The sequence below is a fragment of the Pristis pectinata genome, chromosome 12 (genome assembly GCF_009764475.1).
Source record: "Pristis pectinata isolate sPriPec2 chromosome 12, sPriPec2.1.pri, whole genome shotgun sequence".
Lineage (NCBI taxonomy): Eukaryota > Metazoa > Chordata > Chondrichthyes > Rhinopristiformes > Pristidae > Pristis > Pristis pectinata.
The window spans coordinates 15,785,863-15,812,169 of record NC_067416.1 but is presented as its reverse complement, the minus strand read 5'-3'; the positions used below and the strand labels follow the sequence as shown (position 1 = coordinate 15,812,169).

The following is a 26,307-nucleotide window of genomic DNA, read 5'->3' as shown; positions in this document are numbered from 1 at the left end:
TGGATTTTCCTACCGCAGATAAGATGCACCGAATTACGCATATCTGTCACAGTGGAATTTGGTTCTGAAAGCCGTTAATGTTAATATAAGTGGCATATTGCCCAGCTAAACATCCAAGTGCAAACAAGATCCCATTCACAGGGTTAAACAGGGTCTGAAATGTCAGACTGCTGCACATTAGAACAGAAACATTATGCCAAAGAGATTAATCTCTGCTTCAGAGACCAATGTTTAATTTTTTTACTCTTGCTTTGATTGGGAGAAAGTCCATAAAAGTTGGGCTCCTTAGATTAAACACAATAATGAAGTATTTAGTACTGGCTAGGCCAGTTTATTGGTTTCATTCAAAATAAACATATAAATAATTACTTACTGGGGAATGTTTCATTCAGTGGCTGCTAAGGGGAGTGCTTGATGAGGTGGTGGGCAAGGGGGACACTACTGCAATCCTGGGATTCATTCAGTTGTGTATCTGATATTAGCTAATTGGTAACGACTTTATAAACAGCTCATTACCCTTTGCTGTGGGCTGCTCAAGGTTGAAAGGACGTAAAGATTCTAGCAGCAGGCAGAACCAAATTGTGTCCATAGCTCATACGGTATAAAATATAACAAAGAACATAACAGCACAGTACAGGCCCCTCGGCCCACGATGTTGTGCTGACATTTTATCCTGCTCTAAGATCTACCTAACCCTTCCCTCCCACGTAGCCCTCCACTTTCCATCATTCACGTGGCTATCTAAGAGTCTCTTAAATATCCCTGAAGTATCTGCCTCCAACACCTCTGCCGGCAGTGCGTTCCACGCATCCACCACTCTCTGTGTAAAAAAAACTTGCCTCTGACATCCCCCCCCTTTTACACTTTACCACAAAACAGATCAAGGAGGTAAATTGCTCCAGGTCAAGTTTTAACCTCCACAGTTCTTGCAGAGCGCTGGGTTGCGTGCAGCCAGTAGGCAGTGATCTCACGCCCATTTCCATGGAGTTTACTATATCATTGAATCATCCAGCACTGAAGGCTCTTCAGTTCAATGTACATGTAACATCTCTTTGAAAGAATCACATGCCTATTCTACCTACCTAGCCATAGTCACATCTGTGGAAGCTTCTGATGTGGAAGCTGGCCACTGCATTTTCTACATTACAACAGTAGCTACACTTCTGTAAGTATTCTTTTGCTGCAGTATACTCTGGGACCTTCTGAATAGGGTGTGAATGCTGTTTTCTGATTGTGTATGCATCTTTGAGAACTAAGTATATCATGTGCTATCACTCATGATACTCTGTTGCATTGGCGGCTGCTGTTTAGTTGAGTGCTAATCTCTTTTGACTGTTTGGATACAAGGTCAATCCTTGCTACCTGCCTTAAGGAACAAGAAAGCAGAAGCACCTACATACTTTACACTGGTGATGTGTTTGGAATATTCTGCTGAGGAAGTAGCAAGACAGTGACCAAGTACCAGGGTAATGAGAATACATTATCTCTATATAGATAATGATGGCAAACAGTGAATGTGGAGGATAGATCAATGAATTGGGAAAGTATGCAAGACAGAATCTCCAGGGAGATGGATGATGTGTTGCCAGTGGAGATCTAGCGCAGGTCATGGGTCAGAGACGTGTACACACAATCACCGCCACAGTTTGTGTTTATGGTACTGTGCTTCTCAGTGAATTGTTGTGATGGGTGGTGATGAGATCCAGGTACACTGTGAGGCGCATTGGGCCCACCCAACACAACCAATGGTTGTGGGCTCCAGAGGCGCCACCAGCTGCAGACCTAACAGGGTCACAATGGGGAACAAGAAACCAGTAGCCGCTGTTCTGCTGTTCAAAAAGGCAAGAGCAGGTATGCCTGGGGAAGAGAGTATGGCAAAGGCAGATGACTCTCTCCATGGAAATAAATGTGGTGATTGCTGTATGGGTAAAGATGCACCAGCACTATTATAGATGGAGAATCAGGAGAGCTCATCCAAAGAAGTGTGCATGGCTTTGCCCATAAGGCAAGACAAGTGAAAGAATGCATTGTTTTGCTTGACAGGAGAAAAGGCAGACGTTGGGTCAATACATACAACAGTTGCATCCAGAATAACTGCTGGAAGATCCAATAGTATTGCATGGGTGTATTTAAGGCAGAGATTAATAAGTTCTTGATTGGTAAGGGGGTTAAGGGGAGAAGGCAGAAGAACGGGGTTGAAAAAAATTCAGCCATGATTGAATGGCAGAGCAGTCTCAATGGGCCGAATGGCCTAACTCTGCTCCTATATCTTATGGTCTTATAGCATGGAACCATGGGCTATGGTGGAATTGCAGGATAGCACATGGATAGATGATACTCCTGGAAGTGAAGTTGTGGTGCAAATTATAACATCAATGAAGAACATATCTTCCAGGATACAAAAGGGAATGTATCAGTGATATTTGAAACACAGTTAGCTTTGTGTATTTGTCCAGATCTCACCTGCACATAGAGACAAGCTACACTCATACATGTAAATGGTGAGTATTTGCAGTTGGTGACAACCTGTAACATTGTCTATTTAAGAAAATGATGGAGACACCCAACAGATCAGGCAGAAATGTTTTACGCCAATGAAGTGTCTCGGAGGCCACTAATGAAATAGAAAGGACAACATAAGGAATGTTACAGAGCACAACATGAGGAAATTCAGCAAACCACATCTGGGTAAGAGTCCTCAAGCGACGAACAGTCCTTTATGAGCAGCTGGAGACAACGATGTAAGGGGGAGTGTGTCTTACTTTCTCTGAGTGATAGGAGTATTCTTAATGGTGAGAAGTTTAAAAGAGGACTCTGTGAGATGTTCAGATGGTACAAACCACCCTTTATACCAGAGTGCAAAACAATGGTTATAGAATTGCCAGAGTCCACTAAGAAGATAGAACATAGAACAATACAGCATAGGAGCAGGCCCTTTGTCCCATAATGTTATGCCAAACTAATTAAACTAGTAACTAAGTGCCAAACCAAACTAATCCCTTCTGGCTACACAATGTCGATATCCCTCTTTCTCTGCACACTCATGACCCCATCTAAGAGCTTTTTAAACGCCTCTATCATATTTGCCTCCACCACCACCCCAGGCAGTGCATTCCAGGCACCCACCACTCTCTGTGAAAAAAAACTTGCCCAGCACATCTCTTACCCCCTCTTACCTTAAATGCATGCCCTCTGGTATTAGACATTTTGATCCTGGGAAAAAGATACTGGCTATCTACTCTATCTATGCCTCTCATAATCTTACAAACTTCTATCAGGTCTCCCCTCAGCCTCTGGAAGATGAGAAGCTTGACACGGGGTGTTGCTGCAAGCCTTTTTGATCAGTTGGGTGTTGCTGCTGTGGTGGAGGACACTGTACAGATCTTTGAAAAGGGCATGATGTGTCTACATATTTTCCGCTGCTCACAGAGCTGCTAAATGCCCTGAACCAGGCTCAGATTGAGTTGGATGCAGTGGTAGAGTGGTGCTGCAATGTGGAGGTGATTTATAGAGTCTGAAGAGGCGAATAATCCCATGCATTATGTTACCTCAGGCCCATATTTGGCATTGGTGGCTCAGTATACTGTGGCCAAGGTAAAACAGCCTGAGAACTATAAGGGCTGAGTTGTGTGAACTGGAAGGCAGCCAGACAGGGAAAGTTAGCTGGAAATTGTTATTACTGCATTTGTGATTCTTCAGAATATTTTTGAAAAATGCATAGTTTATTTACAGCAGTAGCTAATGGGTATGTTCATGTATATTAAGCTGGGGGTTATGATTGATGTTTAGAAATGTATGTGATATACCATGTTCATGTTTGTACATGGCTAATACAACAATGTTTCAAATGTCAGAATATGTGGTACATATAATTTTTAAAGGATGTGTACCCAAAATAAATAGTATTCTGAGTTCCCTTTTAAAATGTACCCATTAACAACAATAACAATCTATACATTTTAAAATGTCCTATCAATTAATTATTTAATTATAATGCAGAATTATACAAAAACTGCACCTGTGTAAACCATAGTCATCTAGTATAAATTTGGCTAAACATAAATCAATTCATTTTCTTGTCCTCCACCAAACGTAATATAAACTGATTAACTCTACAGTATGTGGGCCTGTTACTGATGAACACAATGAATGACTTCGCCAATAGGTTTCACAAATTTCAGATCTCATATTCAGTACAAAACAGCTGGTTTACAAGGGTGTCAAACAAAGGTTGTACTAGTCACTGCCGGTTGCTGAATGTTGATCAGCTTCAATAAAGGCTGTTTGGTTAGAAGCTCTGTCCTGGTTACTTACCAAACAGAAATATGGAAGAAGTTAAGGATGCTACATTGAAAGGTACCTTAAACGTGGAAGTCTTTATTCATTTCCCTTAATAATATAATTTTCTTTTTTCCAAATATGTATCCTTTTGAAAGTTATTTTTGCATATGCTTCCTTGGCTCCTTCAGATATTGCATTCCAGATCACAATAATGATCCTTAAAAGAAACACTCCTTATCTGCTCTCCATCACTTGTGGCTGCCACCTGATTCTGTGTTCCCTCATTATTGGCTCGTCAATTAACTCTACAGTATGTGGGCCTGTTACTGATGAACACGATGAATGACTTCGCCAATAGGTTTCACAAATTTCAGATCTCATATTCAGTACAAAACAGCTGGTTTACAAGGGTGTCAAACAAAGGTTGTACTAGTCACTGCCAGTTGCTGAATGTTGATCTTAGTTCATTCTATCAATCAAAAACTTTTATGATTTTGAACAGCTTCATTATCTTCCACAGTTTGTTCTCAGGAGAACCAGACAGCTTCTTTGGTTACTCTGCATATTAGAGGTTGCTCATAGTTGGGACCATTCTTGACTGGATGGAGTTCACTAGCTGGTGAAGCGATATCACTGGAAATTCAAGACACCAAGGGATACTTCTGTCACTGCTAAGTCTGTCAATGTATTACTCCGTTAAGCTTTACCATTCAGCCTGTATCAATGTAAGAATAATCTACATTCTGTTAACCATTTAACAGCAGAACTCAGCTACCAATGAACAGCACTTTTAATTGTATCCAAATATTCATGATTTCCGTGAGAAGTGTAACCAAAGGCTTGGGACATTTTTAATCCTTGATATAAAGACATTTGATAAATAATCATAAATCATCAAAAAAATGGATCATTTGAGAACCAGAAGATATCAAGGTAAAAGAATGATGAAAAGTAGACAGTGAATATAACTCAGCTAGAGGATCAGCCAACTCATCAAAACCTGCAGGAAGAATGGCCTGTTTACTGTTCCTCTTTTCAATAAGTCAATCTTGAAAACAAATGCAATACTAAGATATCTGAAAACTGCTGCCAAACCAGCACTCGTACAGTTAAACAACATTGGAAGCAGTATGATAGTGCTTTTCTGTTTAATGTGCGTGAATACCAGGGAATTCAGTCTCTGGTTCCAGATGATAACCATTCATTTTCCCACAGTCTTCGCCAGTGTGTTACTTGACACAGCTGAAACTCCTCCAGTTGCTGATATGGCCTGTGCTATTTGATATGTGACCTGCACTGTTCTGGCCTGATGTGTTCCCAGCATTTTTAAAACCCAAATGCCCATACTGAGCATATTTTTAATATTTTTCAAGTTGTACTTAAATGCTTTGAGGAGTAATGCAGGGAAGGCAATCAATTCATTACCAATAATTCAGTAGTGCACAGAGCTTTCTACCCACAGTCAGATTCACTTACGTTTATGTCACTTCAAACACCAGACTTCCCAAAAAACTGGAACTAAGTGGCACAATGACAAGAATTTCTATTTTTATCCTTGAGTTTGTTTGCTTTGCAAAAAAAAAGTCAGTATCGGATTGACAGGGATATAGTTTTTTTCCCCTTTCTCGGCTGATGAAACAGTCCATATTTGTACTGTCCATACTTGGCATGGGGAAAGGATGCTGCACATCGGTCATTATTATGGGAGGCAATTTTAAAGGCACTACTTACAACACCCAAAGTGTGGCAACTATTTTAGGCTACACAATGAGTACTGGCTCCCTGCTTTGATTTCAGCCAAACATTTGTCTTTACATCGTTTCAGTCAGCTGTTTGTACCTTGTTAAAGTCCAATTACCTTAGTGGTGTAGTTCTAGATGCAACTGCAAGCAATAAGGAGAGACTGCTGTGAAGTGAGATTTCCTGTTTTTTTCAAAGAAAAGTTATGTTGGTTATTTACCTTTCAGACTTAACATTCAAAGCTTATGTTGGGCAAATCATGTTATTCCCGATCTGGAAAAATGCTGACTTACTGTCAACACTGAACAACTATTTTGTTGTACACATTTACCTTCTCATTCTCAGCCTCCACGTCTCAATGTCCAGGAAGCTATGGCAATACCAAGACTCAAACTTCCTAATAATCTTCATGCTGTCAAAAGGAGTGATTTGTGTGTAATGCAAGCTACACAAGTTCATTGCTGACTTTACTTGGAGACAAAACGTGCAGCAAATATATAGGGCCTGGCTTTGCTGAACTACTGCAGTGAGCAAAGTACCCCATCTCTTAGACTTACTAGTACACAGTTAAATTTTAAGTCAACAAAATTGCTTGGATTGCAAGCTAATAATGAGACAGTGAAGATACGAAGCTGTGCAACCTTGGGGAATGGTGGGGCCAGCCAGGTATCTCTCTACCTGATGGATATAAAAAAATATTGTGAAAGAAACACAAAATTGCTTGGATTATGAGCTGAAAATGAGAGTGAAGCCAGGAGGGTTGAGACATTGGTGAGTGGCTGGACAGGCCAGTTATCCCTCTAACTAATGGATATAAAGAAGTACTATGAAATAAACAATAAGGGCAAATTAGAGTGAGTAAATTCAGTGCCAAATCAAGTATAGAAAGGGAGATAAAAAAGAAAGAAAGAAAGACTGGGTTAAGATTGAGAGAGAAAAAGACACAGAAACAAAAAGGCAAAGTTTTTTTAAAAAAATGACTCTTAAAATCCCTCAAACTAGTTCTGTACCTGTAAGTTGAAGATCCCACACCACTAATTGTTCAATGTCTGGGCAAGGAAATTGTTTGGCAGCCATTAACAATCATTACTTTCTTACAACGGCAGCAGCTTATGGAGGTTTGTAATTCTGTGAGTTTCTCTATCTTCCCCCTAACTACCGTCCAATGATGAATCCATAACACTTAGACACCACTATTCTTCCAGCAAAATCTGGTTTACTGCACATTCTGTGTGATGTGGCATCAATGGTTCTAACAGGAATTGAAAACTCAGCCAAACAAAGTTCCAGGCCTAGAAATTCCACTGTCCTGCACCTGTCCCCTGAGGGCGAATAAAGATGGCCAATGTTCTGACATACGCTAGAAGCATTCAAAAGTTGCTTCATAATATTTGTATACTGCTCCTTAGGTTGTTGTAAGACCCTTTCCTGAAATCAGTCTGCTTCAACACTTGCCTGGACATGTTATAAAATGTCCAAGTTAATCATGGTGCTAACTGGCAGATGACAACTGCAGTTGCACAATTTGGAAGCTGGTTTGTCCCCTTAGGCTGCTGGATACTGTCCGGACCTCTTGTGTCTCTATTTTATTGTGCTCCATAATCCCACTCTGACTCCTGTTAATAATTCTGTCCTGGACTATTTTTGTTTCTAGCAGCTTCACCACAGTCATAGGTACTGGTAGGTTGGCCCTGTTGGTTAGAGGCAGGGGTGAGGGGCAGGAGAGAGCAAACTCTGGGGAACAGGGCATTCGGCAGGAGGTCAGTAACCATAGGCAACCTTTGGGGATCACGTAGAAGAAAGCAACCGAACCATCATTCCATTAAAACAGGAATAAACTGAGAAGCTGTGCTGATTAAGGACAGTATTTATTCATCCTTCATTGTCCTCGATCCTGATGAAAGTACTCCAACAAAGCCACTGGGTAGGTAGGAGTTTCAGGATCTAGATACAATGAAGGGATGACAATATATTTCCAAGTCCGAAATGGAACTTGCAGGTGGCGGTGTTCCTTTGGGTTGGCTGTCTTTGTCCCTCATTGTGGTAGAGGTCATAGGTTTGGGAGACCCTGTCAGAGTAGCGTAGCTGAGTCACTGCAGTGCATTTTGTGGATGGTACATACTGCAGCCACTGTGTGCCAGTGGTGGACAGAATGAATGTTTTGGATGGTAGATGGTGTCAATCAAGCAAGCTGTTTGTCATGGATGGTGCTGAGCTTCTTTGGTGTTGGTACACTTATCCAGGATGATGGTTAATGCTGGAGAACCATCATGCTATTGACTTGTGACTTGTAGACGGTGGAAAAGCTTTGGGGTTATCAGGAGGTCAGTCACCTGATACCCTGCCTCTGATCTTTTCTTACAGCCACAGTATTTGTGCATCCGGTTCAGTTGAGCTTCTGGTCAAGGGCGACTTCCCAGAATATTGATGGTGGAGGACTTGGTGGTGGTAATACCACTGAACATCAATGGTAGGTGGTTAGAGTCTGCCTTGTTGGAGACAGTCATTGCCTGGCACTGATCATCCACTCGGCACTTCTAGCTGAACATGGTCGCAAATGTTTTAGCCTCAACTTTCGTGCTCTTATGGCCCTGCCACTGTTGAATTATGAGGGTGTCCTGGGAGCCTCCTCCTGTTAGCTGTTTAATTATCCACACCATTCGCAGCTAAATATGATACCATCGCAGAGCTTTGATCTGATTCATTGATTGTGGGATCACTTAACTTCAGCTATTGTATGATGTTTCAATGCTTAGTATGCATATAGTCCTGTGTTGCAACTTTGCCAGTTGGTACCTAGAGCTGCTGCTCACACACATCCCCTGCCTTGATAGTTATGGTAGAGTGAGAGACATGCTGGGTCAGAAGGTTACGGACTGGGGTGGTGTAAGTTTCTGCTGGTGCTGGTGGTTCATAGTGCTCAGTTTAGAGCTGCCAGATCTGTTCTGGGTCTATCCCATTTAACACGATGATAATGCCACACAAGCATATTGGAGGCTGTCCACATCATGAACAAGGGACTTTACCTCCACAAGGACGGTGAGAAGTAATTTCTGTGTGTGTGCTATCACAGCATCTGCAACAGGTAGATTGGTGAGGATGAGACCAAGAAGGTTTATTCCTTGCGTTGATTCGTAAGGGCATCAAAGGTTATGGGGAGAAGGCTGGAGAATGGAGTTGAGAGGGAAAAATAAATCAGCCATGGTCAAATAGCGGAGCAGACTCGATGAGCTGAATGGCTTAATTCTGTTCCTATGACTCAGTATGGCAGTTAGATCCTTCAGGATTTTGCTAGCTCAGTCAGTGATGGTGTTAAGAAGCCATTCTCGGTGATGTACGCTGCAGTTCCCATTCAGAGTTGTCCAACATTGGAGGAGCATTGATTCACCAGCTGAGGGACGACAGTACGGCAGTAATCAGGAGGAGGGTACTTTACCTGAGTGTGAATTTCCTGGAGTTTGAAGTGTGAATCGGACAGCAGAGTGGTGCAGATCACAGAGCCGCTGCCTCACAGCACCGGTAACCCAGGTTCAATCCTGACCTTGGGTGCTGTCTGTGTAGAGTCCGTACTTTCTCCCTGTAACTGCAGGTGATTCCTCACGATGCTCTGGTTTCCTCCCACATCCCAAAGGCCTGCAGGTTGGTAAGTTAATTGGCCACTGTACATTTCCCCTGGTGTGTAGGTGAGCAGTAGAATCTGGTGGTGGTGGTGAGGAGGGTTGTCAATGAAAATGTAGGGAAAACAAAAAATGGGATTGGTGTAGGATTAAATAGCTGGTTGATGGTTGGCATGAACAGTGAGCTAAAGGGTGTTTCCATGACTCTATAACTCATAAGTCTCCCAGAGCTAGTTCCTCTTCCCTGTGTACCACAGCATCACCCCTCTGGGGGTGGGTCCTACTGGTGGGACAGAATGCATCTAATCATGTTGGTGGACCAGTCTGGCATGTTGTCTGTGAGGATGTCTGCATCAGGTTGCTGCATGACTAGTCTGTGAGACATCTCTCTCAGTTTGCACTCCAGTCCCCAGATACTTGTGAGGAAGACTTTGGAAGGTCAACTGGGCTGGGAGTGACTTTGTCACGTCCGAATTCAGTGGCTAAGTTGATGCCAGGGAGTCTGTCTGGTCTTGTTACTTTTCTGTTTAATCCAATGTTTATAAGACCATGAGACATAGGAGCAGAATTAGGCCATTAGGCCCAACAAGTCTGCTCTGCCATTTGATCATGGCTGATTTACTTTTCCTTCTCAACCCCATTCTCCTGCCTTCTCCCCATAACCTTTGATGCTCTTACTAATCAAGAACCTATCAACCTCCACTTTAAGCATACCCAATGACTTGGCCTCCACAGCCATCTGTGGCATTGGATTCCACAGATTCACCACCCTCTAAAGGGGCATCCTTCTATTCTGAGGCTGTCCCCTCTGGTCCTAGACTCTCCCACTACTGAAAACATCCTCTCCACATCCATACCATCCAGGCCTTTTAATATTCAGTAGGCTTCAATGAGATCCCCCCCCATCCTTCTAAACTCCAGTGAGTACAGGCCCAGAGCCATAAAGATCCTCATATGTTAACCCATTCTTCCCCGAGATCATTCTCGTAAACCTTCTCTGGACCCTCTGCAATGCCAGCATATACTTCCTTAGATATAGGGCCTAACACTCCTCACAATACTTCAAATGTGCTCTAACCAATGCCTTATAAAGCCTCAGCATTACATCCTTACTTTTATATTCTAGTCCTTTCGAAATGAATGCTAACTTTGCATTTGCCTTCCTTACTACAGACTCAAGTTAACTTTTAGGGAATCCTGCAGTAGGACTCCCAAGTCCCTTTGCACCTCCAATTTCTGAATTCTCTCCCCGTAAAGAAAATAGTCTATGCCTTTATTCCTTCTACCGAAGTCCGTGACCGTAAACTTCCCTACGCTGTATCCATCTGCCACTTCTTTGCCCATTCTGCCAACCTGTCCAAGTCCTTCTGCAGACTCCCTACTTCCTCAGCACTACCTGCCCCTCCACCTATCTTTGTATCATTGGCAAACTTGGCCACAAAGCCCTCAACTCCATCATCCAGATCATTAACATACAACGTGAAAAGTAGCGGACCCGATACTGACCCCTGCGGAACACTACTAGTCACCAGCAGCCAACCAGAAAACATCCCCTTTATTCCCACTCTTTGCCTTCTGTCAGTCCGCCAATCTTCTATCTATTTTTTGATAAAAATTGAATGGCTTATTTTACTGTTTCTGAATTCAGACTCAACCGCTTATTACAGCAAGTCTGGAGTCACGTGTAGAGTTGACCTGAAGAGCATTAAGGAACCAGATAGGTTTTTTAAATAATCCAGTAACTTTGTAGTCATCATAACTAAGGTTATGTGTTTCTTTAATTCCAGAATGTTAACAGCCATGCTGGGATTTGAATCCATGCCTCAGGTTTTTAATCCAGGACTTTGCATTGATAGCTTAACCACTGTACCACCATTTCCTCCCCCCCCTCATTTTTTGGGAACTATTTATGTATTTATTTATTTATCTATTTTAAAAATCTATTTATTATTTATTTTTTTATTCAGTGGTTTATAGTAATTTAATGTCTTTGCACTGTACTGCTGCTGCAAAACAACAAATTTCACAACATATGTCAGTGATAATAAACCTGATTCTGATTCCTATATCAATGGTTTCATAAAAAGAATATATACTTGTACTTTTGTGTGTCATGAGCCTCAAGGTGAAAAAAAACTGATCTTGTATCTCTTAAGGGTATATACTGTGCTTGTGGTATCACTGACTGGCTGACTTTCAGTTTCATCACCTAAATATAACCTGAATCTGATCTTACTCTTTCAACTTAACCCTAAGAGTCTGAGAACATAGGAAAAGGACTGGGCTTTACAGCCTTGGGACTTGTTCCACTGTTCAATTAGAGCATGGCTGAATTTTGCTGTAACTCAATTTGCCATCCTTTGCCCCATATCCTCTGATAATTTTAATAAATGTATATTACTTACTATGTAACATCAATCAGTGACCCCAAATTCACTGCTATTTGCAGAAATTTATACCACTCTTTAAATTGCAGATGTATTTCTCAGTTTCACTTCTGAGAGGCTTCCTTCTATTTTATCGACTGTGCCTCCTGGATTCCACAACCAGAGGAAATAATTTGTTCTATCTACTCTATCCAACCCTCCATATCTTGAGAAAGACTCACTCTAGCTGTGGTCTATCAGGCAGAGTTTCCACTGCAGTTATGCCAGGACAGTGCAGACCTATTTACCAGCTCTGATTCCATGGTTTCCTGCTAGCAGTGATCTCAGGCAACTGATCTTTTGCAGCAGTTCCTTCCCACCCAATTAATCCCTTATCTGCATGAATGAGGATTTTGTTTTTGGTTGGGCTCTATTTCCTGTATGTTCGAGTTCAAGGAGCAGTGCTTTTGTCAATAAGTTAAATTGAAGAAAATGAAGCAAAAATGCCACGTGCTTATCTACTGAGCAACCTTCTAAACGCATTTCCAGTGGGGATGACAATAAGGCAGAATCACACAGCTGTGCACTCAGCTTTGACAAATTATTCAGAAGTGAGCATTGTCATGAGGGACATGTAAAAGATCAATTGCGAGATTTGGCATTCTTTTTCTTTTCTTCATCCAGTTACCATTGATCTATGAATGGCTTAAATAGTAAATGACATTATTGAGCTGGAAAAATTTACTGAGGTGAAATGTTAGGAAGCCGTATACACTCACAAACCCAGGTGCAGTACAATATTAACCATGGCTATAATTCAGCTTCAGTATACTATTAAACTCCAAAACTCTTCCAAACCTATACAATAAAGCATTTGTCACCACAAACAGATAACCCACATAAAAGGATACTTAGATTCATTGTTGGAAAGGATACTGATGACGTGAAATGCTGCAAACTTTTTTTTCAAGCTTGCAATGTGATGTGCATTCATTGCTCCTAATTCAACACTTTGGATTTTTTTGTAGGCAAAGCATTTTACCAAAGTAATGAATGGAATTGTTCATGTCAAACCGATCTGAACTCAATGACATGTCAAGATTCCAGCTGGCCCAGTTATCCCTGTAACAGGACAGCAGCATTGCAACATACCAGAACAATTATTCCACAACTTATTCTGTGTGAAGGGATTTAGGAATTGAACACAAAGGGCAAATTCTGCTAGTAAGGTAGAATAAGTATCCTAAAGAAGGTTTAAGAGAAGAGTTTATGCTCAAGTTATTGTGAAAAACTGTACTTTTGTGACATGTTGGCCCACTACTTCTATTTAAGGAAACAGGTCAAACAGAAATGATGACTTCCAGATATTTCATTAAAAGACTGGTTAAATTCTTCTGCCATTGACTTTCATAATGAGAGAAATGAGAATGTGGCAGTTTATTTCAAATTCAGTTTTTGAATAAGGTATTTAATTAAAATTAAAACAACAAGAACTTTTCAACACTTTTTGCCATGCTGAATTTGTATGAAAGATACTTGTAATGGTTGCCTTTTAATGTAACCTCCAATAGCACGTTCAAATGCATATGAAACTGTTTTTTTCCCCCAAAGTTAGCAGTCAAGCAGCTCATCAACAGCTGGGAAAGGTTAGTGGTTGGAGCAGCTGTGACGTCAAAGCACTGTGGAAAATGAGTTTGTGGCTTTCAAACAGAAAGCAGAATGAGCCACCATACAACTGGACAACTTAGAATTGCTGCAGAATCAGAGTAAAAACTCATCAACAGACCTTCCTGTGAGAAATGCTGAACACTTCATTCTTCAACACTTTTCTCCGTTGCCCATGAGACATGGTAACTGAGCATGTCCAAGGGACTGCCTAAGAAAGTTCCCTTAAATCTTTTCCAAACTTGAACAGGAATTGCTCTTTGACAGGTATTTGTAACAGACTTGGCAATAATTGGGTGCAGTTAATTAGCAACGTGTCATCATGATGCCAGTAAAAAAGTAAGTTCCAAAACACACTGAATATAAATCTAAAACTTACAACTTTTGCAGGTGGGAGCTCAGGCAAACTCTTCTGAGGTGCAGGTGTGATCTTTCCTAAATCTATTCCATTGGGTATATTACCACGATCTGGGCCTAGGAAACAAAAAGAAGTAAATGTATATCAGCCATTGAGGTTTTACTTGAGGAAGTCCTTCTTACGTGAGATGGAGGCAGGGTCAACAGTCCCCATGGCCTGTACTTCAAACCCAATTAAGTTATGTCCAGTTTCTAAGCAAGTGACCTTGTCCTTCTTTAATGCACTTCAAGCTTCACAAGGCTTCTTCTTTATTGCACCATTTCCTAGCTATGATATAGAAACACAGCAAACAGAATTAGGAGTAGACTATTCAACCCTTCACCACTCTCTATGGAAAAAAAATATTTCTCATCTCAGTCTTCAATGGCTTAATGCCTATCCTTAGAGTGTGGTGTCCGGATTGGAAGATAAGGTGGTACAATGGTGCACCAGGTAGTGCTCCAGATGCACAGTCCCAGCAACCCACGTCTGTCCTGATTTAGGGTCCTGTTTGTGGAGTTTGCACGTTCTTGAAGTGACCAAGTGGTTTTCGCCTGGGGGCTCTAGTTTCCTTTCACATCCCAATGATATGCTGGTTGGTAGAATAGTTGGCCACTGTGCCTCCTCCCCAGTGTAGATGGTTGACAAGAGATCAAGGGGGTTGATGACTAAGTGAGAGAGAGAGAGGAGGTTACAGGGAAAGTGTTGGGGATTGGGACTGATGGGATTTCTCCATGGACTGGTCTAGACTCAATGGACCAAATGGCCTCCAAATATACAGTGGTCAGTTAACCTACCAATTCACGTCTTTGGGATGTCGGAGGAAAGCAGAATGAATGGGAGAAACCCACATGGTCTCAGGGAGAACATGCAAAGTCCACGACAGCTCCAGAGGTCAGGATTGAACCCAGGCCTCTGATATTATGAGGCAACAGCTCTACTAGCTACACCACTGCCCACTATTTGACGTAGGGGAAGGCACTGCGTAATATCATCAAGTCTGATGATGATACAGAGTCAGTTGGGAAAGTAAGCTGTAGGAAGGATAGAGTAATAGAGTCACACAACACAGAAACAGGCCCTTCGGCCCAACTGGTCCATGTCGACCAAGATTCCTCTAAACCTTTCCTATCCCTGTACCTATCCAAGTGCCTTTTAAGTGTTGTTAATGTACCTGCCTCAACCACTTCCTCTGGCAGCTCGTTCCAAATACTGACCACCCTCTCTGTGAAAAGGTGGCTTTTCAACCACATTTTATACACACAATAAAATCATTCTCCACACCATTACTACTAATTTGCATCGTACACTTTGTATGTAGATTGAACACTTTGTATGTTGATTATTGTATTACCCTTGTTCCATGGACCTCCAGTTTCCTGAGTTATACTATGTCATGAATTACCAACGTCACTTGGGAGTCTTTAAAATCTACCATCAATGTTTTCCATCCCTTCCTGTTTCTTAGCATCACCCAAACTGATTCTACTTCTTTATTTTCTGAGATAAGATCCTTCCTCTCTATTGCTTTATCACATTTTAAAAATTGTGACTATACCATCTCCTTTTCCATTTTGCCTGGATTTTCCCAAAGTTAAGTATCCTTGAAGTGATACCTTTGTTCATAATGGAACATCAGTCGTGAGCACCAGTCCATATTGAATCAGGATTCTGAGGCCTGGTGGCTTTCTTAAGCCTCCCATCTTTTACAGTCACATGACCAGCAGCCATCCCCTCTTTTGCATTCATGTCACCTCCTGGTTTTCTCTGAACTCACATTTAGCATCCATGTAATTTAGTGGTGAAGATCACCATGTCACCAATACCACTTCTGTGGACTTCTTCCCTGTTTGCACATTGGAGAAACTGCCTCACATCTCCGTTCTGTTCTGTATGCTTCTTCAAATGCCAAGTCCAGCACATCAACAGATCTAGAGAAACAAAGGACTGTAGATGCTGAAATCTAGACGAAAAATAAGATGACGTTGGAGGAACTCAGCAGGTCAGGCAGCATCCATGGAGAAAAGCAGGCAGTCAACATTTCCGGTCAGGACCCTTCTTCAGGACTGAAGGTAGGAAAAGGGGAAGCCCAATATATAGGAGGGAAAAGCAGGGCAGTGGTAGGTGGACAAAAGAGGGGAGGTGGGGTGGGCACAGGGTGGTGATAGGTAGATGCAGGTAAGAGACAGTGATAGCCAGGTGTGGGGGAGGTGGAGAGAGCAGATCCACTGGGGGATGGGTCACAGGTAAGGAGAGAGAGGAAAAAAGAAGGTTGAAGAAAAGAGGCTGGGAAAGGGAAGAAGAAGCATGGTGGGGCAGGGGAGGTTTGTGGGGAAGGAGGGGGGGGGGGTGGGGATTACCTAAAGTGGGAGAATTCAATGTTCATGCAGTTAGGCTACAAGGTTCCAAGGCGGAAAATGAGTGCTGTTCCTCCAGCTTGTGCTTGGAATTCTCCTGACAGTGGAGGAGGCAGAGGACTAACATATCAGTGAAAGTGTGAGAGGGGGAGTTGAAATGACTGACAACGGGGAGATGCAGATCGCGGTTATGGACAGAGCGCAGGTGTTCTGTGAAATGGTCACCTAGTCTGTGTTTGGTCTCGCCAATGCAAAGGAGGCCACACTTGGAGTACTGAATGCAGTAGATGATAGTAAGGGAGGTGCAGGTGAATCTCTGTCTCACCTGAAAGGACTGTTTGGGTCCCTGGATGGAGGTGATGGAGGTGGTGTAGGGGCATGTCTTGCACCTATGGTGGAGGCAGTGGAAAGTTCCCGGGGTGGGAGCAGGATGGGTGGGGGTTCGGTGGAGTGAACTTGGGAGTCACAGAGAGAGAGAGAGCGGTCCCTGCAAAAGGCAGAAGGGGTGAGGAGGGGAAGGTATGCTTGGTGGTGGGGTCCTGTTGGAGATGGCGGAAGTGGCGGAGAATGATGTGTTGGATGTGCAGGCTGGTGGGATGAAATGTGAGGACAAGGGGGACCCTATCCCTGTTGGGTCCGGGAGGGGTGAGGGTGAGAGCGGAGGTGCAGGAAATGGCAGAGATACGGGTGTGAGCTCTCTCGATCACAGTCTGGGGGAAGCCACGGTTAGAAAAGAAGTTGAACATCTCGGATGTCTTGGAGTGGAAAGCCTCATCATGGGAGCAGATGCAGCGGAGGCGGAGACATTGAGAAAAAGGGCTAGCATTCTTGCAAAAGACAGGGTGGAGGAGCTGTAATTGAGGTAGCTGTGGGTGTCAGTGGGTTTGTGGAAGATGTCAGTTTGTAAAATCGATAGATCCGTCTGAACACTCTCATTCATCAGTCCACACAATAAACAAATGCCCAGTGCCGGATCTAAAAAAAGGTCCAGTAGTTGCTCCTTTTTTGCTAATGTCTTCAGTTTAATTACATATCTGCCGACTATTTCCTCTGGTGCCCAGTTGTACTTGTCAAACTGTACGACTCTGACATCATTGGATCAAAATGGCCTTCACAGTTTTCACTGTATCCTCAAACGAATTCTCATCAATAGTTTGTGGTGCTAGTAGACTCACCAATGACCCAAATGTCTCAAGTACCACTAGCAACAATATCACTTTTCTCTTCTCATGTGAGGCCACGTTTCTCTGTTCTGTGTCCACTCCGGACTCTTTGACAATGTTGTTTACTCTCTGGAACACTTGCATTGAGGCAAAATGGTTGTCTTCACTCGTTTCTCTTGAGCTCACTCTCACATCCACCACATCAAATGTTACCATCAACATTGCTCCACTTAGAGACCCCCATGCCCTTCTATTTTGTTCACTGTGAACTGTTGCCTTGCCACTCACTCAAGCAACATCCTCTCCTCTTAGCTAAGATAGGACCTTTGGCATTTTATGTTGCTGTTTGCAAAGGCAAATAATAGAGGTAGTCCTATCAACAGAACATTCTCTATTGATTAGTAAGTGGCCACAGCAAGAGGAAATAACATGGAACAGCAATACTAACCCCCCCCCCCCACCCCTCTCCACCAGCCACTTTCTTTTCAAAAGGAGTTGATGGGTTTATATTTTGAGACTTGTGTTCAAATGTATCCAAATTCCCTGTGTTTTGTGATGCCAAGGTCTATGAGCAGAGAAGTAGTACCAAGAAGTTATAAGTACCAGGATCACATGCAGTGATATCTGGTATTCATCCTACAGCCTTTCAAAGTTGTGCATGCATCAAGGAAGTAGTTTTGATTCAAAGCATTTTCTCATGAGGGTGAGTATTTCTGGTATGGTGCAACAATAATTAGGAATGAGATATCTATCAGTGACCATTAAGTCCTTGAGCATCTTCCACCATTCAATGACTGTGGCTGATCGGTATCTTACCTCCATCTGTCTGCATTTGTTCTATAATCCTTTGTACACTTAATGAAAATTCATAGCTCCCAAACATAAATGCTTCTGTGAAGGATGTTATGTACTTATTACCGTACAGAAGAGACCAGTCAGCTCATGTTAGCTTCCAGCAGAATAATCCACCAGTTCCATTATCCTCCTTGTTTCCCCCACAACTTAACTGCTCTTACATGCCCATCAACTTGGCTCTGGTACTGTAAAATGAACTAAAGGCCATAGGCTTGCCTTAGACAATGTGTCACAGAGAATATATTTACCCGATTTACTGATGCCTTTAATTTCCTCTACATTTTTAGTCTGGCAAACAAACAACACTGATGCGGACCTCCACCTCTTCCAATGCACTTCCGTCATGCTAACAGAAATCTGTAACATCAAAAAATGGAAGTCTTTCCTTGAAACAGTTCTGCCCATCAGTTTTGGCCAAGTCAGGTAGCTCATGGAGATCCCTTTAGCAATGACTGATGAAACTGTTCAGCGCCAAAGGCACATTTTCCTTCCTTGAAGCAGCACGTGGATATTCTGAGGTAACGAGCTTCCGAGCCCAAGAGCTCACAGTGTAGAAGAGAACTGAAACCAGATGCTGGAAAATTCAGTGGGAGGAGGTCGACAAGACTCTGGTCAGGTAAGCCATGCTGTACTTGATTCCTGCTCGACCCACAAATATCTAGGAAAATATTTCCCACGGAGGAGCTTGGCAGTGTGCATGACTACAGGTGTGATTCCGTGTTCTACCACCCTGTGGCACCAGCAGCTGTTCCTCCAACATTCTCCATCGCAACGTCAACACACCTTGTCGTTTAATTAAAAAATGTAATGATAAATATGCAACCTGGTTCCTTAACCACTCATAAATAAGCAAGTCCCAGACTTAACACAGATCCGTCATAAGCCCAGTATTGCACACACATATGGCACCACACCCAGTCACTGGACAACTCATGGAATCCAGTCATAAAGCCGGGATGTGCTGAGATTCCTCAGCATCATATTAGGGAATCTAGCTCTACCACACTCCAACAGCAAAATCCCGCGGAGGAACAGAGAACCCATTCATCTGAAATTATTCAGTATTTAAAATAAACTTCTTTCTATTTATTTTAATACTTTAATTATTAGGTAGTATTCATTTTGTAAAATTATTTTAAAAAAATTATTTAAAGGATAACACGAGGGGACATAATTTCAAGGTGACTGGAGCAAGGTATAAGGGGGATGTCAGGGGTAAGTTTTTTTTTACACAGAGTGGTGGGTGCGTGGAACACACTGCCAGCAGAGGTGGTGGGGGCAGATACATTAGGGACATTTAGGAGACTGTTAGATAGATACATGAATGATAGAAAAATAGGGGGCTATGTGGGAGGGAAGGGTTAGATAGATCTTAGAGCAGGATAAAATGTCGGCAGAACATTGTGGGCCGAAGGCCCTCTACTGTGCTGTCGTGTTCTGGTTTCTATGTTCTATGAATTAAACAAATAGTTTTTAAACAGTTCCAGATATTCTCACAAAGTCTCTGAGATTTTGACAGGAGATGATGAGATGACCCCAGTCTTGCAGGTAGGTGTGGTCACCCAGGGGTGGGTCCTCAGCTGTCAACTAGCTGGAAGCTCACCACACATCCCTGCTGTTCTGTGGAATCAGATAGCCCAGTTCAGCTGGACCCACACATCAAGAATAGCACGGGTGTGGGGAGAGGGTGAATACATTGATGCGGATGACCTGGGCAGCAAGCCAGATCGAGCACCACTTGGTTTGTTATTTAGTAATTAAAATGTTTATGTTGACGTAAGGCCCTTGCCACAGTTTCAGCTGTGGCTTTGGTGGAACGCCTTTACTTCTGGGGTGAAAGATGAGGCTCAAAACCCACTCCAAAGGCTTGATCACAGCAATGTAGTCTGGCATACCAGTGTGGAACTGAGTACTGCACTGTTAGTGGCGCCATCTTTCTGACAGTCCATGAAATCAAGGCTCTGTCATCACTGTCAACTGGCACACAAGAGGTGTTGAGGCCAGCATAGATCAACCGTGATCATATTGAATAACGGCAGGTTTGAGGGGCCGAGAGGCCTACCCCTGCTCCTATTTTCTCGTGTTCTTGGGACTCTCCCAGGTAGAAGTAAGAGATTGAAGGGCACTGGTTTGGAGAAGTTATCCCTGGTTCAATATTTATCCCTGAAAAAAAAGAGATTATTCTGATATTATCATTTTGCCGTTTGTGGGAGGTTGCTTTCAGCAAAAGGGCCACCACATTTCCTGGATCACATCAGTGATTATACATCAAAATTACTTCATTGACTATTAATCACTTGGGATGTCCTGAGGTTGTGAAATGCTATACAAGTCCAAGTCAATCTTTCTTACCTATACTTTTTTGGCAAGGCAGCAGTTTGTCATTAGGCAAACTATTAGTGGTTTTCATGACCATATTTTCCACATTAACTAATATTCTTGATCCTCTGTCTAATATTTTAGTTCAAGAAAGAACAAAATATTGCAGAAATCAAAACATTAAGAGACAATTCAGATAATATTCTATCAACACCTTTCAAGAGAATAGCCATGTTTATATTTTACATGAAGCCTTCAGAAGTTCAGAAGAGTCTGCATCCAAAATGGTTAAGTGCATTCTCTCTCCACGATAGTGACTAAATTGCTTCAGTTCAGCAATAAAGAATAATTTTGTCAATCACTCAATTCTAACATTACTTCAAACATGTTACATAATGAGGTTCCTGGCTCCCTTCAAGATGTTTCTAATCCCCAGAGTGGTATTTGAACTTCAGTGTATTTTCATCACAACGTACCCTTACAGTTCTGCAGCTGCCAAGTTCAGCAAAGATGGATCCCATTTTCAGGAATTGAAAGCAGAGTTTCCTAAAAGAGTTGGCATACATTGCTTAAATCAAAATGGGTAAGGAGTCTAAAATTCTGTGACGTCCAAGGAGAATTATTTTATTAACAATATATGAATGAAAGAAAAAAAACCTGCATCTGCCAAACATCTTTCAAAGCTCAAATGCTTGACAGCCACTGTTTCTGAAGTCACTGTTTTTCTCTTTATTGTAGGAAACATAGCATGCAATATTAATATAGCAAGGTCAAACATAGCTACAAGGCAAGACCACATAAACTGATTATTAGTGACTTTGGTTGTTTGGAAAGGTCATTTGGAAAGTTCTTTTAAGATGATAGGATGGGATCTTTTATATCCACTTGCGAGGGGATGGGGGCTCAGTTTAACATTACATTCAAATCTGGCATTTCCGACTGTGCTGCTATCCCTGAGTACTACACTCAAGTGTTTCCCTGGAACATTTTTTGATTATGAGGCCAGACTATTATCACTGAGCCAAGGACGTTGAAATGAAACTCAAGATTAATTCTATTGCATAAATTGAATTCTGTTCCAAACACAGTAATACATTTTTCCAAATACTTTGGAAATCAAGAAAGGGATGTCAGCATTGAGAAATGGAGAGATTTCCTTTTTGCAAGCACCCAGTATTCCAGGGTCAGGTATGGCTTAATTATCTGTGAATTTGCCTTGATCCTATTCCAACAATGCATCTTTGTCCTAACTTCAAAAGAACTATTATTCTTCATTGCATCAGTGTGATGTTTCCATTTCCCACACCAGTCATCCTTGCACTTATTCTACAAGCAATTGCTAGCTTGGTGCCAGTTTTAGGCTGTGGGCCAACACTCAGCAGGAATCAAACTGACAAAGCCCAAACTCATTTCATGTAGGAACTTTGTGACCTGCAGACAGTGCAGAACTTCATTCAGTCAATTAGGACTTGATTTGAACCCAATTCCCAAAGGTGACAAGACAAAGTGTTAACTCATAGAGTCACCCATTCAACTAACTGGTTGCTAAGACTTTGGTGGCAAGAATTCAGGTTTTTTTATTTGCTGAGAGGAAGCTGTTTTTATGGCTGCTAGCAACCATTGTCTAAAGCTGATGATGTCACATTGCCTGTTACCAATGCAGGGAAATTATGAAAGTCAACTTTGCAAACATCGGAATGGAATTTATGTTGTTCTGCGTTTCTCTGATTGTGATATCTGGAACACATTTTGCCCCAGGTTTAGATTTTTGTATGCTTTCATGCAATGATATAAAGTGTGAAACTTACTGGAGGGTTAAGTAGATAAACACACACCTAGAAATTGGATTTGAACCATCTGGCTGCATTAAAACATTGCTATGTTCAATACTAGTGCTAATCTGGGTCCCCCTTAATAACAAAAATCACTGGTTTGGATGAACCATTCTCTGAAAGCATGCTATCGTATTTCATACCTGAAAGAAGCAGTAAGTCCCAAGCTGCATGTTCACTGACATAAGTTGCAGAAAAAGCTCATAAATCCCATCAGGAAACATGCAGCCATGCACCAATCACTGGAACAGTTGTCAGGCCTTAAAGGACCACACTCCATGGCAGTCACAGACCTGCTGCATAAAAGGCTGTCATGGAGTTAGGGATAAGTATGAGGGATGGGGGACATGGCCACCTTTGATGAGTGTGGCCTCCCCCCATGTAATCACGTGCCCCGATGGAGTCTCGGGCTCTTGGGATCCAACACCACTCTGAGATGCAGGATAATTCATGAGAAAGAGATCACATCATCTGCACTGGGATGCATAAAATAAAAAGGTTGCAATCATCGCCAGTTTGAGTTTGCAATAACTTGAACACTGCAAAATAAAGCAGGTAGATACTGTGTGCAATACAGGAATGGAAAGCCTTTAATTCACACCTCACTGGCAAGCTTCAGCAGTTGTGTTCGTTTTTTTTGTGACTGTCATACAACAGTTTCTCTCCAATGTTGGAAATCAAATTTCAGTTGGTAGAGGACAAAAGATCTGGTGATGTCATTGCCAATGTGTCTGATCCATCATAGTAAATCACTACAGGGAATGCCCAGTCCAATTCTGTGATAGTCACCATTTCATCTGGAAAAGATCACTGGCACAATCTGCTCTGGGTAAAATTGCTAATTGCCTAAGTCAATCCAAGATCAAAGGAATGGTGCTTAATAAGCAATGAACTGCTGAGACTAGAAAATCCAAGGAAAATTGGACTGATGTGAATTAAGACAGCATCATTATTACTCTTCAACTACGGTCTAGAACAAAAAGCAAAGATCCTGCTCTTGTCTGTTCTCTCCATGTGTTTGGCATCTGGTTAGTCAGCACTTTCAGAAGAGCTAAATGGGTTCACAGAATTCTCTACCACAAAGCACTGCAGAACGTATAGTCAGAAATGTTGGTCTATCACATAACCAGCCAAAAGAAGTTGTGGTGGAAAGACTGTTAAAACTAGGAAGCTATTAATGAATGAAAGTCGTCAAGGGGAAGAGTGACATAGTTCAGCACATCACAGAAACCAGCCTCCCCTCCATGGACTCTGTCTACACTTCTCGCTGCCTCGGTAAAGCAGCCAACATAATCAGAGATCCCACCCACCTCGGACATTCTCTCTTTAACCCCCCTCCCGTCGGGCAGAAGATTCAAAAGCCTGAAAACATGTATCACCAGGCTCAAGGACAGCTTCTATCCCATTGTTATAAGACTAGTGAATGGTCCTCTAGTATGAAAAGATGGACTCTTGACCTCACAATCTACCTCACTATGGCCTTGCACCTTATTGTCTGCCTGCACTGCACTTTCTCTGTGACTATAACACTTTATTCTGCATTCTGTTATTGTTTTCCTTTGTACTACCTTGAATTACTGATGTGATGAAATGGTCTGTACGAATGGCATGCAAAACAAAGCTTTTCACTGTAGCTCGGTACATGTGACAATAATAAATTAAGTTACCAATTTAAAAAGCCATCATGATACATGTGATGCAAGCATAAAGTTGTTGTTATTCTTCATTCAAGAATCAACAAGTGCTGAAGCTGGTGGTATCTCCCTGAGTTTATATAATTCAAAACCCACTAACTTCGGCTCGGAGACCTTGATACACCACAGCATCCATTTTGTCTTTCATTCTGACATACAGCACATTGCTGAGATACACTAGTTCCTGTTCCGAGGAAATTTCTGATCTAAACATGATATTTCAACAATGGGACTGCGTTCTGGTCAAACAGATTACATGTCAGGAGATTAAACTTATTGTTAGTGGCTTCAATAAATTCTTAAGGAATAAAATCTTCCTTGAAAGAGAAATACTCCAGCAAAATTTCCCCCAAGAAAGAACGAATTCATCTTAAAAATTTAAATATGGGTAAAACAAATGTAATTTATCTCAATCCAAATAACACAAAGCAACTCTATATATGACTTAAATCCTGTACTGCTCTCCTGAAAGTATACACATGATGATAGGTGATTTATCTTGTACTTTATTTTACTTGGTACTATTACTTAGTGCTTTCACTGACCAAAAGAGGGCTATGTCAGTCATCAATAATATGGTACTTCTCATTGCCTTCAAAGATCTGATCCCCAGCTGGAGCATAAATCCTCAAGCCTCTCATTCACAGGCCTCAAGCACCACAGCTGAGTGAACAAGACCCTGAGGCCTAGTCCTGCAGTTCCAACTGGAGAAGCCTTGAGTTTGTAACACTGGGAATAAAAACAAAATGAAGGGGAGGAAATGAGTTAGCTCTGAATTTTCAATATAGCTACTGCTTCAAATACTGCTATTTTACATTCAATGTAATGTTAAGTATTCCTTGAGAAGATTGTCATTTTATAGCTAATTTAGTTGACGATTTCACCTGGGCGGAACTGAAACTCGTTTGCCAGCAACCGCAAAGTTGACAGTTGTCTGCTTTGCTTCTTGTTCCTTGGCAATCATTGGAGTTTGCCTAAGCAGAAGTATTTTCCAGTAAAAAGCAAAACCACAACAATTATATCAGTATTTATTGTCCTGATACAATGGTTGAGTCTGCAGCTGGAGTATTGTCATCATCGGGGTTTTTTTCTAACAGATTTCAAGTCATTCTGAAGGAAGCATTTTTGCACAATCAAACCAGAATGACAGAGTTGCAAAAAAGTGGTTGTTGGCCTGCCTTAAACAGTAATGCAAAAGAAGAGACTGTGGCCACATTATATGAGCACTTCTTAATCAGTGCCAAACATCTGCTTGTTGCATGTAGATGAAAGCCTTTGCAAAAGCTGGGATTCTTCCGCCAATGAAAGTGGGATTATATAATGACCACACATATACTTCCTGAGGCCCCAACTCAAAAAAAAGAATGATCAGTACATTCTAATTTAACTTTGATAAGCTGTGCATCTTAACCCAGCAGAACAGTAACCTTGAAGAAGAAATCTACTTGCTTGTAGTCTTTTGGTATAATGTCTATTAATTATTTTGTTTCTGAATGAGTTTTTCAAATTTCTGAGAGCCATCATCAGCAGGCATAATTTTATAAAGTTTGTCTTTCCCAATACACCCATGTTCCAACCTAATGAGGTGCTGACACAGTCAACTTCAGGCCATTTGTATTACTCTTATACGTAGATGATGGAAATGCTCTGATTAATTACATCACAAAATTGGTAAAATTTAAGATCTTTCAAGTTTGTAGACTATGTTAGAAATATTACAGTTAATAACTACATTATACAGTATGCAGTAATTGCATTTGTTGTGATGAGATTAATCAATATGTATCAAGTAATCTCCTCTATTTGATTTTGTAAGAGAGAATTGTAAAAAGTTAACCATTAATGAAAAGTTAATAATTCAAAATTGTTAGTAATAATGCAGCTTTTACACTCATCATTAGCAGAAATTATAATTGACTGTGCAATGGAGAGACGCAACAATATAAAGGACAATTCTGGACTTCTGTTCCTGGTAGAACTTTAGCATCCAACTCAGTCATAAGAAAGGATGGACAGGGCCT

The 26,307-nt window shown here is 41.7% G+C and overlaps 1 protein-coding gene across 2 annotated transcripts in view; it reads right to left on the bottom strand.

Moving 5' to 3' along the window:
• Positions 1-26,307, bottom strand: part of afap1l2 (actin filament associated protein 1-like 2) — a 202,893-nt gene that overhangs the window by 60,182 nt on the left and 116,404 nt on the right. For both annotated transcript variants that reach the window (XM_052027737.1, XM_052027738.1), the window contains one exon: positions 14,049-14,143. In XM_052027737.1, coding sequence (XP_051883697.1) covers positions 14,049-14,143 — 95 coding nt within the window. The remainder of the gene's footprint in view (positions 1-14,048; positions 14,144-26,307) is intronic.